Raw genomic sequence first — 16,756 nt, 5'->3', positions numbered from 1 at the left:
CAGGCAAAAGATTCATACTCCTCAAGTAAAATAAACACAACTAAGAAAAAATTTTAATCTTCAAAACATTTTATTTCGGTCAGGCATGTTGGACTCCTGCTTTCAATCTCACCACTTAGGAGGTAGAGACAGACAGATCTCTGTGAGTTCCAGGATAGGAAAGACTACTACAGTGAGACTCTTGTCTCAAATTAATTATTAAATTTCAGCAGGGCATGGTGGAACACACCTTTAATCCCAGAACTGGAAGGCAAAGGCAGACTCTCTCTGTGAGTTCAAGGCCAGCATGGTCAACATAGAGTCCCAAGCCAGCCACAGCCACAGCCACACAGTGAGACACTGTCCCAAAAATAGAGGCTAGAGGGATGGCTCTTCAGTTAACAGTGTTTACTGCTGTTCCAAAGAACCTGAGTTCAGTTCCAAGCACCTATTTCTTTTCTTTTCTTTTCTTTTCTTTTTTCTGGAGTTAAGGACGGAACCCAGGGCCTTGTGCTTGCTAGGCAAGCGCTCTACCACTGAGCTAAATCCCCAACCCCCCAAGCACCCATTTCAATTGACTCACAACCACCTATAACACCAAATCCAGGATTCAATGCCCTATTCTGGCTTCCTTGGGCACTGCACATACATGATATATATAAATAAAAATAAAATTTTAAAAGTAAATAGAGACTGCTCCGTCAGTGGTGGCACACGTGCGCCTTTAATCCCAGCACTTGGGAGGCAGAGGCAGGCAGATCTCTGTAAGTTCGAGGGCTACAGAGTGAGTTCCAGGAAAGGTGCAAAGCTACATAGAGAAACCCTGTCTCGAAAAACCAGGAAAAAAAAAAAAAAAAAAAAAAAAAAAAAAAAAAACATAATTATCTTTATCTTCCCATTAATCTTGCTGCTCATTTAGAGGTAGTCTTAATTTTCTTTATTATGCTACAATGAGTCTCTTTATTTACAAATATTTATAAATATCTTTCCCCCTTTGGATAAATTCATAGAGCTGGAACCCCAAATGAAGGATATTTTTAGGTTTATTGATATGTACTACCCACTCTCTTCAAGAAAAATCTGGCCCAGTGCACATTCCCACAAGTAGTATTTAGAGAATTTTTAGTATCTCTGACAGTTTCATTTGCCAATTTAATAGGTGAAAATCATTTACTTTGTATACCTTTGATTAATTATCAGAATAAAAATGTTCATATGCTTCTTGATAATTTCTTTTTCTTTCTTTCTTTCCTTTTCTTTCTCTCTCTCTCTCTCTCTCTTTTTCCTTTTCTTTTCTTTAGTTTCTCAAGATAGGGTCTCTCTGTGTAACTGCCGTGGCTGTCCTGGAACTCACTTTGTAGTTCAAGCTGGCCTTGAACTCACAGAGATTCGCCTGCCTCTGCCTCCTGAGTGCTGGGATTAAAGGCATGTGCCATTACCACCTGGTGATTTATCATTTCTTTTTTTTTTTTAAGATTTATTTATTTATTATGTATACAGTGTTCTGTCTGCATGCCAGAAGAGGGCAACAGATCTCATTACAGATGGTTGTGGTTGCCAGGAATTGAACCCAGGACCTCTGGAAGAGCAGCCAGTGCTGTTAACCTCTGAGCCATCTCTCCAGCCCCGATTTTTCATTTCTTCTTGTAAACTTTTATCATGTTTGTTGTCAAAGTTATTACTTTCTCTTGACAAACTTGAAAATCAGTCATAAGTAACTTTGGCTCCCTCTGCTGGTCATATATAACTATGATCAAGAGGCAGATAAACTGGATACAACTATTGTTACAAACACCACATACAGTGTTAAGTTCTTTGTCTCTTAAACTTATACTTAACATGTTCTAGACAAAGGGAGGGCAAAAATCACTCATTAATATGTAAGAACAATTGTAACAGCTCCCTACTAGATATACTGCTTGGCTGGTACATTATAGGTCTACATTATTAATTTTGCTATACTTTATTTTTTATTTTTTGGTTTTTCAAGACAAGGTTTCTCTGTGTAGCTTTGCACCTTTCCTGGAACTCGCTTTGTAGACCAGGCTGGCCTCAAACTCACACCTGGCTCTGCCTCCTGAGTGCTGGGATTAAAGGCGTGCCCCACCACCAGCCGGCTAATTTTGCTGTACTTTAATAACGTGAAAACATTCTGGTTACTTTTTGACACTGGATTAGGGCTTGGATATAGCTCAATGACAGAATGTATACCAACATAAGTGAGGTCATAGATTCAATCCTCAGCACCGGGAAGAAAAATAAAAAGGCGAGTGGAGGGGGGCTGATAGTGTACTTGGTGTTTCCCTAATATGCATTAGGTCATAGGTTTGGTTCTCAACACCACCAAATGTAACTGTAACTACTGCCAACCCTCATCTCAAAGCTGCTTACACTTACCAGCCTGGACTCTGTACTTCAAAGAATAAGGCCAAGACTGGCGAATAGATACAACTGATTGAGCCTTTCCATTGATACTGTCCTAAAGATGTATATCCCACTGTTCCTGGAAGACCAAAGTGGGAGGACCACCTTAACTGTGAGCTACAGAGTGAAATCCAAGTCAGCCTGGGCTACAGAGTAAGACCGTTTCAAAAACAATAAAGAGGTATGTCCCAAGTCTGGCAATGTCCTTAAACAATCTATTCCAAACACATTTACTAACTAAGAGCAATGAAAATTAAAAAAAAAAAAAAAAAAAAAGCCAGGTGTTGGTGGCACAAGCCTTTAATCCTGGCACTCAGGAGGCAGAGCCAGGCGGATCTCTGTGAGTTCGAGGCCAGCCTGGGCTACAGAGTGAGTTCCAGGACAGCTGGGGCAACACAGAGAAACTGTCTTAAAAAAAAAAAAAAAGAGCTGGGTGGGTGGTGGTGCATGCCTTTGATCAGAGAGCCAGGGCTGCTATACATAGAAACCCTGTCTGAAAAAAACAAAAAAAAAAAAAGAAAGAAAGAAAGAAAAGAGGAAGAACCAGCCTTCACTCCCAAAGAACTTAAGGACTACACAAAGTGAAAGAGAAGCAAACTAGTGGCCCCTCAACATTAGATGCCCCAGGCATGGACACCCACAGCAAGCAGTACAAGCACTCTGCACACTGAGGGACCAGGGACACAAGATACAGTGACAGCTTCTGTTGTTGTTAATGTTACTGTGATAACTGTTACTAAAGGAGGAGGAGAGAGCTAGAAAGATGACTCAGTAGTTAGGAGCACTTCTTCTTCTTCCAGAAGCACCCACTGTGCGTGGCTTGCAAAGCTCACTCCAGCTCTCCAAAGGACCTGATGCCCTCTTCTGGCCTCCATTCACACACATGGCATACATTTATACAGACACACAGAAACATTTAAAAACAAAAGGAAGAGATATACGTCTCCAGGAGATAGTAAAAAAGACAACTGCCTGTGTGATGGCCCAGAGGCCAGGAACAGAGTACACATACAGAAGAACTGCCAACACATCCGTACTCTGAGTGTGAGACGACTGGATCCAGGCCATCAAAGTGCCTGGCTAAAGCAACTGAATTACACCTCTCAAGCTGAGCAGCCACAGGAGAAAAGGATATGGTCATTCAATAAGATCGGCATTTACCAGATCACTTCTGATAGATGTGGAAGATAGAAGGCAATCACAGAGAATAATGAGGTGACTCAAATGTCATGCAGGAAAAAAAAAGATCTGAACCCAGAAGGGAGAAGTGAGAATGAGCAGGAAAACATTTATAAAGAAGGTGGTAGGCCAGAAAGATGGCTCAGAAGGTAGAGGCGCTTGCTGCCAAGGCTGAGTTCAATCACGGGGATCCACACAAAGAGGTAGAGAGCTGAGCTGATCCCTGAAAGTTCTCTCCTGACCTCCCCATGTGTACTGTAGCAAGCGTGTCTCTCTCTCTCTCTCTCTCTCTCTCTCTCTCTCTCTCTCTCTCTCTCTCTCTCTCTCAATTCAAGGCCAGCCTAGTCTACATGGAGAGTTTCAGGCCAGCCAAGGTAACAGTGAAAACTTGCCTCAAAAAGAAAAAAAAAAAAAAAAGTTAAAAAAGCAAGCAAGAGGGTTCAGCAGGGAAAGGCTCTTGCCACTCAAGCCTGACATCTTGAGTTCAAGTTCTAGAAAACACATAAAGGTACAAGGACAGAGAAAACTGTTTGTTCTCTGACCTCCACATATACACTGTAACAGCATCACACACTTATAAGTCATAACAAAATGCTTTATGTGTGAAAAGACATAATATTTTAACCTTGTTTCAAAAAATCAAAAAACAAAACAAACAAACAAACAAACAAAAAAAACCCAACTAAACAAAAATAGCCAGGAACAGCAGCAAGTATCTACAACCCAAGCACTAGGAGGTGGAGATGAGAAGATCCCTAGCTCATTGGCCAGGTAACCAAGCCTACTAAATGAGCTCCAGGTTCAGTGAGACCACCCTGTCTTAAAAAAATATGATGGATGGCGATAGACGATGACATCCAACATTGACCTTTGGCCTCCATATGCATATATATGTATGCATACCTATACATATACATGCACACACTCACACAAACATGTATATATACCGCACACACATATTTAAAAAAAATTAAGGAATCTGGGTGGTGGCGGTGCACCCCTTTAATCCCAGCACTTGGGAAGCAGAGGCATGTGGACCTCTGAGTTCAAGGCCAGTCTGGTCTACAGAGTGAGTTCTAGGACAGCCAGGGCTACACAGAGAAACTCTGTCTCAAAAATCCAAATAAATAAAAAACAAATAGGTTGGTGAGATTCCTCAAAAGGTAAAGGTACTTGCAGGCCAAGTCTGCCAATTTGAGATTGATCCTCAGGACCCACATGGCAAAAGGAAAATTGACTCCCCACGTAAGTTACGTATACACACAGAGACACTCAGAAATAAGTAAACATTAAAAAAAAAAAATTTAGGCCAGGGGTAGCAGCACATGCATTTATACCCAGCACTCAGGATTCAGAAACAAGTGATCTCTGCAAGTATGAGGCCAGCCTAGTCTACATAGTGAGTTCTAGGCCAGCCAGGGTAGAGAGACAAAACTAAATAAATAAATAAATAATTTGATTTAATTAGGGACCAGCAAGACAGCTCAGCATGTAAAGATGATTACTTAGGGTATGGAAAGATGGTTAGAGCATGGGCTGACCTTCTAGAAGACCTGGGTTCATTTCCTGGCACCCACACAGTGGCTTAGAACCATATGTAAATCTACACATGTAAAACAAAATAATACTTTTTAAATGTTAAAAGAAAAAAGGGAAAAAAACTGCTGCTGGGCCTAATGACTTGAGACTGATCTTGAAAACCCACTTGGTGAAAGGAGAGGCCCAACTCCCACAAGCTGACCTCTGTCCTCTGACCTCCACACAGTACCTAAACTATGGCCCATATGTGTACACACATGTACATGTGTGCATACACAAATAAATACATGTAAAATTTTTAACTAAATTAGAGTAAAATGAGGTAAATGAAACAAACTATGAGAAATATAGAAATTTTAGGGGCTGAAGCTAAAACTCAGTAGTATAATGCTTGCGTAGGATCTCCAACACCATATAAAAAAAAAAAGAAAAGAAAAGGAAACAGCATTCTGTCATAATATATGCACTTTAATTAAGGTCTCATTTCTTTTTATTTAAAAATGTGACTCGCTGGTGGTGGTGGTGGTGGCGGCGGGCGGCGGCGGCGGCGGCGGCGGCCACTTGCTGCTGCAGCACTTGGGAGGAAAAGGCAGGTGGAGGGTCTCTTGTGAGCTCCAGGACAGCCTGGTCTACAGAGTTCCAGGACAACCAGAGCTACACAGAGAAACTGTTTCAAAAAACAAAAACAAAGGGCTGGAGAGATGGCTCAGTGGTTAAGAGCACTGGCTGACCTTCTAGAGGACCTCAGTACAATTCCCAGTACCTACAGGGCAGTTCACAACTGTCTGTAACTCCAGGATCTGACACCCTCACACAGACATACATGCAGGCAAAACACCAATATACATAAAACACAAATAAATAAATTAAATAAATACAAATATACTCCAATCTGAAAATACAGAAAAATACCATTTCTTCCAAATTTTAAAATGTTCTTAAGTATAAAAATGGGAGGAAAAGCCGGGCGGTGGTGGCGCACGCCTTTAATCCCAGCACTCAGGAGGCAGAGGCAGGCGGATCTCTGTGAGTTCGAGGCCAGCCTGGGCTACCAAGTGAGCTCCAGGAAAGGCGCAAAGCTACACAGAGAAACCCTGTCTCGAAAAACCAAAAAAAAAAAAAAAAAAAAAAAAAAAAAAAAAAAAAAAAAAAAATGGGAGGAAAATGTGAAGGAAGAAAGTTTATGGCATATGCCCATAATCTCAGCACTTGGGAGGCTGAGTCATTAGAATTCTAGGCCAGTCTAGGGTACATAGCAAGACTCTTATCTCAAAACAACCAGTTTAGATTTAGCACATTTTCACACCGATCAAAGGATTGGTAGGGAACGTAAACCTAAGGCAGCCATGTAACTACATTCTCAAGTAGTTAACAGATAGTACACACCATAGGACACTGACTGTTGGCTGTATTTCTGCCATGCCAAAGAACTCTGGTTCAACAATAGGGGTTACAGTATTATAACACCCCAGATTTACCAATAATTAGAGGTAAAACCTTAAACATTACACACATCTCTTTAAAAAGTAGCCCTCAATATATTCACTACCATAAAACCAAGAAAAGTGCAACATGAAATCTAATATACTGATCATAGAAGTCAGCAAGTCTTGGCACAAAACAATTGTTAAAAAGTGGAAACACGGGGGCCGGAGAGATGGCTCGGCAGTTAAGAGCACTTCCAAAGGACCCGGGTTCAATACCCAGCACCCATATGGCAGAGCTCACTACTGACACCTTCACACAGACACACATGTAGGCAAAACACCAATGCACATAAATAAAAATATTTTTTTTTTTTTAAAGAGAAGTGGAAACAGTTACACAGGTCCTCCAGCTCCTAGGCACTCAGAACTTCAGGCTGTCTCCCTATTCAAGCCCTCCAAAAGGATGAAAAGAATGTGTCACTTTGGACCCTTTATATTAATATATGCAATCATTATCCAACAAGAGCAGCTAGAACATAATGAGGGTAAGATTCAGTCTACATTATCTAAAGATTTCCCAAAAGTCCAAATAGTTAGGTTACACAGACTGCATTATTCTGATTTACCCACTACACTACTCTGGACCTACATGGAGCAGCTCACACCAAACAATCTTAACTATGTTGTTCTCTAACTCTCGAGGAAGGCCAGACTGACAGAGGACTTCTAGCACTACTTATCAGTTCTTGGTCCTTCCTCTCTCTCATGCCTTAAGCTCTCTATCCTCTGCTTAGTCCTAACTAAGAGGTTTTTTTTTTTTTTTTTTTTTTTTTTTTGCCATCTCTGAACAACAGATCAGAAAGAGCCATAAGAGACAAAGAACCACCATCATGGAAAGCTTTTTTATCAAATGGTCAATGTCTACACTGCCCAAGTAAGGTCCACCCTATGAAAAGAAAAGACCTGTTTCAATGGGTTACCTGTTGAAAAAAATTAGTGTAAGGGTTCATGCACTGGCCTAAGGAGCAGTAGGGCATTCCAAGAGTTGTACACATAAACTTTAATATACTATATGAAACTTCAGAGTAAACAAATGGTTAATGACACATCTTTTGTAACACATGAATCAGCTACTGATTTGCAAAAGTAGGACACACCCAAGTTCATATGACTCTAAAGTACCTGTTTGAAAATGGACCTCGAAGTCTGAACTGCCAACCCATCTACCAAGTTTGGAACAGAATTTTACAAGTATGTAAGCTGTAATAATTTAAAGGTAAAAAGATGAACTCACCATTATAATAAAAGTTAATCTGAGAACTTCATTAATATTTTAACACCAATAATCAAGAACAGCAATAATATAAATCCTAAGAAGCTAATAGTTCTGAGGATGAGTATCCTGTAAGGTAAGTGAAGAGCAGCAAATTCAAGAACATTCTAGTTAGATCTGGGGCATAGGCATTCTAGATAGATCTAGGGCATAATACTAACATTTTGGAATGTTGAGGCAGGACGTTCATGAAGTTAAGGCCATGCTCAGCAACCTAAAAAGTTCCAGGTCAGCCTGGGCGACAATGAGACCCTGTCTCAAAACACAAATAGGTGAACAAACATTCCTGATTCTACAATACTATGAAGTAATAAGGAAAAGCCAATATATCTTACCTTAAGAGGCATCCAAATAGCATTCATAGTGTCAGGAATAGTTCAGACAAGACTCAGAAATAAGCAGGAAGAAACTTAGTAATTCCCTCAGTTACCACGGATAAGGAAGTGGGAAGATCTGAAAAGGAGGATTTTTCATTTAGATGAAAATAATCTAGAATATATAAATAGCTTATTCTATCTGGGAAGGATGTTAAGTGCCAACTGCCTTACCATCCTAAAAAGTGTACCAGTGCTGGGTGTGGTGCACACCTTTGATCCCAGCACTCAGAGGAGGCTGAGGCAGGCTGTGACCTAAGAGTTCAACACAAACCTGGTATATACAGTGAGTTTGGGGCCAGGCAAGGCTACTTACTGAGATGATATCAAAACAAAACAAAAAAAGGGTACAATTTACAATTACCTTTGGAAAGGGCATATGTATATCTCTATCTGTGGAAATATTTTACATCAAAGGAGAACATAAATTTTAAATAATCGGAAATTACTTATCAAAGATTCAGAAAACCAAAATCCCAGATGAAAAATTATTCTCCCAGAGTATTTCATAAGCACTACTGAAGATGATTTATTAACTAACCACCTGAAAAAGTCTACAGCTACTTTTATTTAATAAACTTAAAACCTCTCTGACAATTCTGATGTCCTAACTTTTCTTAAAATTAAGTTTCAGAGATGATTCTAAATAATAATAATAATAATAATATCTATTCTTCACTGAAGTACTACAAGCAAAAAAAAAAAAAAAGGGGGGGGAGACCCTTCTTGCCCGGAGATCTTTAAAAGCAGATCAGAGGAATTCATTTTGAAGATGGAGGATGTTAAGTTTGTAGGAACTCAGAAGGGTGGACTAAATGACCCCTTGTAGGAGCCTTAAGTCCTAGGCCTGAATGAAGAAAATTCCAGCTTAACCAGTTACTGCTTCACTTAAAATGGAGGCTAGCCCGAGTGGGAACACAAAAATAACACACTCACCTCCTTAAAAATAATTTCTTAAAATCAGGGTCGAGGTCCCCCGTTTTAAAAATGAAATAAAGCTCTGGAGTGGGTCTGCTCCGTCTCCGCGTTGGTCACCTCGGTTAGGGAGACTTGGCATCACTTTGCCTAGCGCTCATCGGCTCTGGGGGGGTGGGGGCCGGAGGAGTTTGACTCTTGACCCGACTCCCGGGCAAGCCTGAGCGGCGCCCCCCCCAACCCCGTGACGCGACGCGACGCGACCCCCAGCTCCACAGAACCGCGGGGCCGACATCGCGGAGAGCGCGACTCCGCGCCCCTCCCCCGCCTCGGACCCTCGTCCCGGAGCCTCCCCCACCCCCGCGGCCCGCGACTCCTCCGGCCCGGTCCCCATTGTTAGGAGGGGGCGGCCGGGGCCGGGGCTCGCGGCCCGGAGCCCGGGGCCGCTGCCCGACTTGCCTCAGGAGGGGGCGGCCCGCGGGATGCCGCTTCCCGTCCTGTCCGCCGCGGTCCGTCCCACCTCGCTCGGCCTGGCGCCCCGGGGCTCCTCTCGGCGGCGGCGCCCCCCTCCCACGGCCCGCCGGCCGCCAGTCTCCGAGTCCGCCGCGGCCCACGGCCCGAGGCCCAGGCCTTGCGGGTGGGCGCCGGCCGGGGGTCCCCGCGCCCCGCACACGCGTCCCCGCGTCCTCAGCCCGGCCGCCTTCAGGGCCCTCGGCGGCGCCCGCTCCCGCGACCCCTCAGCTTCCCTCCGCCCCGCGGCGGCGCCCCCCGCGGCGTCCCCGGGACGGGACGCCCCACTCTGCGCCACCATCACCCCGACCCGCCGCGCCCCCACCCCCCGGGGCAGTAGTGCCAACGGCAGCTCCCCCGGCCCCGGACCTACCTGCACGGCTCAACCAAGCCTAGAGTGGGGGGGGCGGGCAAGCTTCCGCCCTCCTCTGTCTCTCATTGGCCCGTCTAGGGCAATTCGCGAGTGCCATTGGCTGAGAGTGGACGTCTGTCAGAGCTGTGGGGCGGGACGGTGGAGGGGGGGGGAGAGATGCTGGTGCCTCGGCGTCTCTGTCTCTGTATCTCTCTATCTCTGTCTCGGCCCTAGGAAAGGAGAGGCTTGAGCTGGATGGAGCTGGAAGGGGGCCTCGTGGGAGAAATAAGAATAAGAATCCCTACAGTGCTTCACAGCAGTCCATCACTCAACCCCTGGCCTCAGTCCCTCAGGTCCTCTTCCCTGTCACCCCCAACCCCTGCCCCTCACCCTTCCAGGTTCTTCATCCAGGAAGCGATGTGATGAAAACCCGGCCCGGAAGGCCATAGGGAGAGAGATTTTGTATATGTCCATTAAATATCCACATATAGATGTTTATGTATAAAGCCAACCAGATTGGAGGTCATGAGGGCCTGGAAAGGCCACACATCTCACAGACCAGGAAGGAATTGAGAGAGAGCTGATTGTCAAAAATCACTCTCAGAGGTGGTAACAGTGGTTACCTCCTGGGATGAAATGGACTACCCAGCAGACCAAGGGAGAGAAAGACTTAATCTCAGGCACATCCTTTGTAGATATTGATTTTCATACCGTTCCTAAGCATCCCAACTAGAAAAAAAATATTAATTAGCCAAGCGGGATGGCCTACGCCTGTGATTCTAGCACAAGAGACTAAAGTAGAAAAGTATTAAGTTCAAGAGCCAGCTTGAGCTACATGGAGAGTATTTCAAAAAAAAGTTTTTAAATTTTAAATCCGGTCACAAAATCAGAAACAAACCACAAAAACACGGCCCACAGAATCAACTAACAAGGGCTCACAGGGGCTCACACAGACAGACCGACAATCAGGGAGCCTGTTTGGGTCCGACCCAGGTCCTCTGCATACATGTTCTGGTTGTGTAGCTTGCTGTTCTTGTGGGACTCCTAAAAGTTAAAGCAGGGGCTGTCTCTGATTCTTTTGCCTGCTTTTGGGGGCCCTCTTCCTCCTACTGGGTTGCCTCGTCCAGTCTTGATGTTAGGTTATGTGCCTAGCCTCATCGTAACTGTTTGTGCCTTGTTTGTTTGATATTCCTGGGAGGCCTGCTCTTTTCTGAAGGGGAAAGGAAGAGGAGTAAATCTGGGGGAGAGGGGAGGTGGGAGGGATTGGGAGGAGAAGAGGGAGGGGAAACTGGGATGTAATATATGAGAGAAGAATACATTTTTAAAAAAGGAAGGAAGGAAGGAAAGAAAAACAGGACAACATCCAGACTTAGCCGGGAGTCTTACTTTTTAATTTGTTCAGTTTCAAATACCAGTAAGAAATGAATGTTGTCCCGAGGAATTCCCTAACACAAGAGAGAGTAAACAATCCACAGATGACGAGTTTGACATGCTAAAGGATCGACTTTCCCAAATCGTAAAAAGAAAAACACAGCTAAAATTAGGACGAAAATAATGGCGAGACAGCATGAAGGCAGAGGAGCAAGAGTCTATTGCAAAACGAATACGAAAACTATGAGCGAGCCTTGGGTCTTAAAGCTACTTAAAGGACCCTTTAGGCCCTAGTAGACAGGTGATGTAAGACCTAAAAAAAAGAAAATACCCACAAATCAGAAGTCTTCACTTTTTTTCAGTCTTAGTGTCACAGAGAGACTTTTTCTCAGAATGTTTCTATAAATCATGTTAACTGCATCTAGGATCCCAGGAGGATCACCTGGGGTACAGGGAAATCCAAAGAAAACTAGTTATACTAAAATATAGTTTCGCTTTTTTAAAGATGTTTGTATGTAAAATGCACTGTGTACATGCCCGGTGTCCTTGGAGGCTAGACACTGATCCCTGGAGAGACTGGAGTTACAGACTGCGGGAGCCACTGTGTGGGTGCTGGAAACCAAGCCTGTGTCTTATGAAAGAACAAGCACGTGCTCTTAACCTCGGAACCATCTCTCCAGCCCCTAAAATTTTAGCACAGGCATGGTGGTACATGTTGTTAATCAAGGACCTGGAAAACTGTTACAAGAAAAAAAAAAAAAAAACAGTTTTCAAAATATTGCTAAAAAATATACTAGAGCAATATAGGTGCCTTTTAATAATAATCAAGTAGTAATTAATTGAATGACCATTCTAACTTTGAAGTCATAAATGAGTCACTTTTTTAAAGAAATCTGAAACAACTGTCATGCACTATGAAGCTATGACATATTGGTGACAAAGTCACAGGTACTGCGAAAACCACTAAGATTTTGTCTACATTCACAATTGGAGGAAATGTTAATTTTCTCATTATTTGAAGCAAAACTTCACGGAGTTCCTAATCTATGGACCACAGACTTTAGAAAACAAAAACAAACAAACAAACAAAACATAACCTAAAGGAAGTATCCCCTCCACCTTCCATGTACTCTTGGTCCCTCCTTCTTGTCTTTCTCCCCACCCCCTTGCCTCCAAACACTTTCCTGTTCCCTCACACCTGCAGAAGTCTGCTGTCCCTGTGGCACAAAGAGCAAGGAACCAAAAGGAGAACTGAAGAAAAGAAAGGATATGTATGCATCTTGTCTTTTTTCAAAGAAGAGGCAAGGGCTGGGGAACAGTTCAGTGGGAGTGCTTGCCCAGCATGCCCGGGGCCAGGGGGAGAGAGGACACCCTGAGCCATGATGCAGTTCTACGGTCATGAGGAAATGGAAGCTGGGGTGTGATGCTATTCGTTATGTCCTTAGTTATCCTCAAGAATAAGGATAATATAAGACATCTTTAGCAAAGTGTGGTGGTGCTGGCATCCCTGCACTTGAGAGGCTGAAACAGGAAGATGCCAATTGGAGGCTCCCTTGGGCTACACAGCAAGACCTATCTTTATATTATTTATTCTGAATCCTGCCTTTAAATTACAGGAGGGGTTGTGAATCTGAGTGGAAATGGAAGGGGCACAGAAGTCACTGGAGGAGGAGGACACAGGGATGGCAATTACGTAAATACCATACAAACGTGTGAAAGACTTAACTTTTCCAATAAAAAATTTCCCTATCAGTCCATATTTTCTCAGTTGACTAATTCTGCTTAGATTACCTTCAGTGTAGTTCCTTGCTTATTGTCGACAAATGGGCCAGAGCAGGGGATTTAGAGGTGGCTCCGTGGTTTAAAGTGCCAGCTACTCTTGCAAAAGACCTGGGTTAAGTCCCTGGCACTGACCTGGCTCTTCAGAGTGAAACCCTGTCAGAACCCCCCCCCCAAAAAAAAAGGAGCCAGGCTTGGTGGCATCTGCCTATAATCCCTGCACTTAGGAAGTGGATGCAAGAGGTCATCCTCAGTTACAGTCAGCTTGGACTGTAGCCGGAAATTTCTGTCCCACCCGGTCCTGCAACTTCCGGCTACACTGGACTACATGAGACTTCGTCATAAACACACAAGAAAACCTCCTCCAGAAATGGGAAGGATAATAATAATAACAGTAGTAGTAGTAGTAGTAATAACATGATTTCCTGTTAGGGCTGTTATGAGGATTAAGTTAGTTAATATAGGTAATGGGTTTGTTTGTTTGTTTGTTTTTGTTTTTTGAGAAAGGATTTCACTGTATAGCTTGGCTATCCTGGAACTCATTCTGTAGACCAGGCTGGAACTCACAGAGATTCTCCCTGCCTCTGCCTTCCGAGTGCTGGAATTAAAGGGGAGCACCACCACTGCCCAGCCATACTCAGTACTTAAATACCATTGTTACTATTTTTTTTTTTTTTTTTTTTTTTTTTTTTGGTTTTTCGAGACAGTTTCCTGAGTATCTTTGGAGCCTGTCCTAGATCTCACTCTGTAGACCAGGCTGGCCTCAAACTCACGGAGATCCACCTGTGTCTGCTTCCTGAGTGCTGGGATTAAAGGCACACAGCACCACTGCCCAGCTATTACTATATTTTTGGTATCTTATATTCCAAACCATCCCATGAAAATTCTGTGATGATTATTTGTATTAATGATATGGGAGACAGCAAATTAGATTAATAAGAAGGCCTACCCCGACTCTTGTTTCTCACTTAAATATTTCAAAGTTTGACTATTCCATTTTTTTTCCCCAATTCCATTTGCCATTCTGTTGGGAAGGAAGACCAGTCTCTCTTTAAAGCCTTGCAAATTCAGTAAGTGGGAAGCGGGGCATGCTCTAATGATGAGAGACTAATTCCCAAAGGCCATGCATGTATCAACACAAATCAACGAAGACCAGCAAACCCTATCACTACTGGAATGACCCCTTTAGAAAAGACTTGGGAGCTGCCATCTTGCGTCCCCCGCGTGTGTGCGCCTTATCTCAGCTGGTCTGCCCGAGACCCCCTGAGCGCGAACCCTAAGCCCCCCGCGCGGCCCCATTTCCACTCCGACAAGATGAAAGAAACGATCATGGACCAGGAGAACCTGGCCAAACTTCAGGCCCAAGTGCGCATTGGTGGAAAAGGAACAGCTCGCAGAAAGAAGAAGGTGGTTCACAGAACAGCCACAGCAGATGATAAAAAACTGCAGTTCTCCTTAAAGAAGTCAGGAGTGAACGATATCTCTGGTATTGAAGAGGTGAACATGTTTACAAACCAAGGGACAGTGATCCACTTTAACAACCCAAAAGTTCAGGCGTCTCTGGCAGCAAACACCTTCACCATTACAGGCCACGCTGAGACAAAGCGGCTGACAGAAATGCTTCCCAGCATCCTAAACCAGCTCAGAGCGGACAGTCTGACTAGTTTAAGGAGACTGGCTGAAGCTCTGCCCAAACAATCTGTGGATGGAAAAGCACCACTTGCTACTGGAGAAGATGATGATGATGAAGTCCCAGATCTGGTGGAGAATTTTGATGAGGCGTCTAAGAATGAGGCAAACTAAACTGAGGCGACTTCTGAAGAAGATGGCGCCTGCAGAAGTTACAGGAGCTGCTATTTTATATCATGACTGCTTTTTTAAAATTCTTTTTGTTTATGGATCTGAAAAAATCTAGATCGCTAATATTTTTAAGCCCGAGCCCCTTGGACACCGCAGCTCTTTCAGTTTTTGCTTAAACACAATTCATTCTTTGCAGCAAATTAAGCTGAAGAAGCCTGGGAATAAAGTTTGGAAAAGGGTTAATAAAATTCTTTGCCTAGTATAAAAAAAAAGAAAGAAAGAAAGAAAAGACTTGGATATAATCTTATGAAATTGAAGCTGCACATACTCTGTGTCTCAGCAGCTCTACTACTAGCCATATAGAAAATGCAGAATCATAGTATCAGGGTTGCCTACAAGAACATTCACAATAGCAGCGTGCCCATGGCCTCCAGCTGGAAATATCCCAGATTGCTTACTATAGCATGATTAAATTGTGGGTTATGTTTGGTTTGGTTTGGTTTGGTTGGTAGGTTGATTTCGGCATTTGGCTGTTGCTTGGGGGGTTTGTTTGGTTTTGGTTAGATGTTTGTTGTTGGTTGTTTGTTTTAAGACAAGCTCTCCATATGTAACACAGGTTGGCTTGGAATTCATGATGTGTTCCAAGCTGGCTTTGAACTCCTAGTGATCTCCCACCGTCAGCTTGCCTCGTGCTGGAATTGGAGGTTTGTGGCACCATGCCCAGCTTTAAATTGTGGTTTGTTTGTTTTTATTATTACTGTGTGTAGGAGTGCAGGTCATAACCCCTGTGTGGAGGTCAGAGAAAAACATTCAGGAATTGCAAGCCTCACAACCTGACTTCAGTCCCTGGAGGCCACAAGAGGTTGAAAGGAGAAATCCAAATCAACAAAGTTGTCTCCTAACCTCCACAGGTATGCCAAGTATGCACACACACTGATAAATAAAAAAATTTAATTAAAAGGAAACATGCGAAAAAGTCATGCATTTTGTGTTATATTTAACAATAAAAGTAATTTTTAAAAATTTAAGCCAGGCGGATCTCTGTGAGTTCGAGGCCAGCCTGGGCTACCAAGTGAGTCCCAGGAAAGGCGCAAAGCTACACAGAGAAACCCTGTCTCGAAAAACCAAAAAAAAAAAAAATTAAAAAATTGCCACAGAAAAAATGGACAAGCTATGTGTTTGAGTGTTTTGCCCGAATGTATATATGTATCATGTGTGTGCCTGGTGCACACAGAGGTCAGAAGAGAGTGTCAGAACCCTTGGAACTGGAGTTACAGATGCTGTGAGCCACCACACAGGCGCTGGGAACCAAACCCAGGTCATCTGTAAGAACAAGTGCTCTAACTACTGAGCTATCTCATCAGTCCCCCAAAATAGTTTTTTCTTTCTTTTTTAAAATTTATATATTTGTTTGTTTGCTTGTTTTTTCGAGACAGGGTTCCTCTGTGCAACAGCCCTGGCTGTCTTGAGACTCACTCTGTAGACCAGGCTGGCCTTGAACTTAAGGAGATCAGTCTGCCTCTGCCTCCCAAGTGCTGGGATTAATGGTATGTGCCACCACCACCTGGCTCTTAATTTCATTTTTGAACTAGGATTTTGTGAGTAAAATCCGATGGGACAGTGGAGAAAAAGAATTAGCAGAGGTGATGCAACAGTTAGGTGTCATCCTTCCATGCAGACTTGGGATAGTCTGTCTGGGAGAACAGAATTTGAAGGATCTGTGAAGGGTAGGAGTGGTACTTTGAGTGTAATTGCCCCCCATAAACACACAGGG

The 16,756-nt window shown here is 43.5% G+C and overlaps 2 protein-coding genes across 7 annotated transcripts in view; one reads left to right on the top strand and one right to left on the bottom strand.

Annotated features, from left to right (window-relative positions):
* The window catches only part of Kansl1 (KAT8 regulatory NSL complex subunit 1), a 144,453-nt gene extending 134,335 nt beyond the window's left edge, over window positions 1-10,118 (bottom strand). For 4 of the 6 annotated variants that reach the window (XM_028882678.2, XM_028882682.2, XM_028882681.2 and 1 more), the window contains exons 1-2: window positions 10,054-10,118; window positions 8,217-8,334 (exon numbers count right to left, since the gene is read on the bottom strand). The gene's annotated coding sequence lies outside the window, so the exon portion shown is untranslated. Of the gene's footprint in view, window positions 1-8,216; window positions 8,335-9,191; window positions 9,486-10,053 lie in introns of those variants that run through there. The other 2 variants (XM_028882683.2, XM_028882679.2) reach the window with 2 other exon arrangements.
* A 4,288-nt stretch (window positions 10,119-14,406) lies between these two features.
* On the top strand, window positions 14,407-15,244 carry LOC114702193 (transcription factor BTF3-like). Its single transcript, XM_037200816.1, has one exon. It carries the CDS (start codon window positions 14,497-14,499, stop codon window positions 14,983-14,985), a length of 489 nt encoding a protein of 162 aa, XP_037056711.1. The 5' UTR covers window positions 14,407-14,496; the 3' UTR covers window positions 14,986-15,244.
* The last annotated feature ends 1,512 nt before the right edge of the window (window positions 15,245-16,756 follow it).

The sequence above is a fragment of the Peromyscus leucopus genome, chromosome 8b, assembly GCF_004664715.2.
Source record: "Peromyscus leucopus breed LL Stock chromosome 8b, UCI_PerLeu_2.1, whole genome shotgun sequence".
In the NCBI taxonomy this organism is placed as follows: Eukaryota; Metazoa; Chordata; class Mammalia; order Rodentia; family Cricetidae; genus Peromyscus; species Peromyscus leucopus.
The sequence above is the reverse complement of the archived record's forward strand: the minus strand, read 5'-3'. Positions and strand labels throughout refer to the sequence as shown.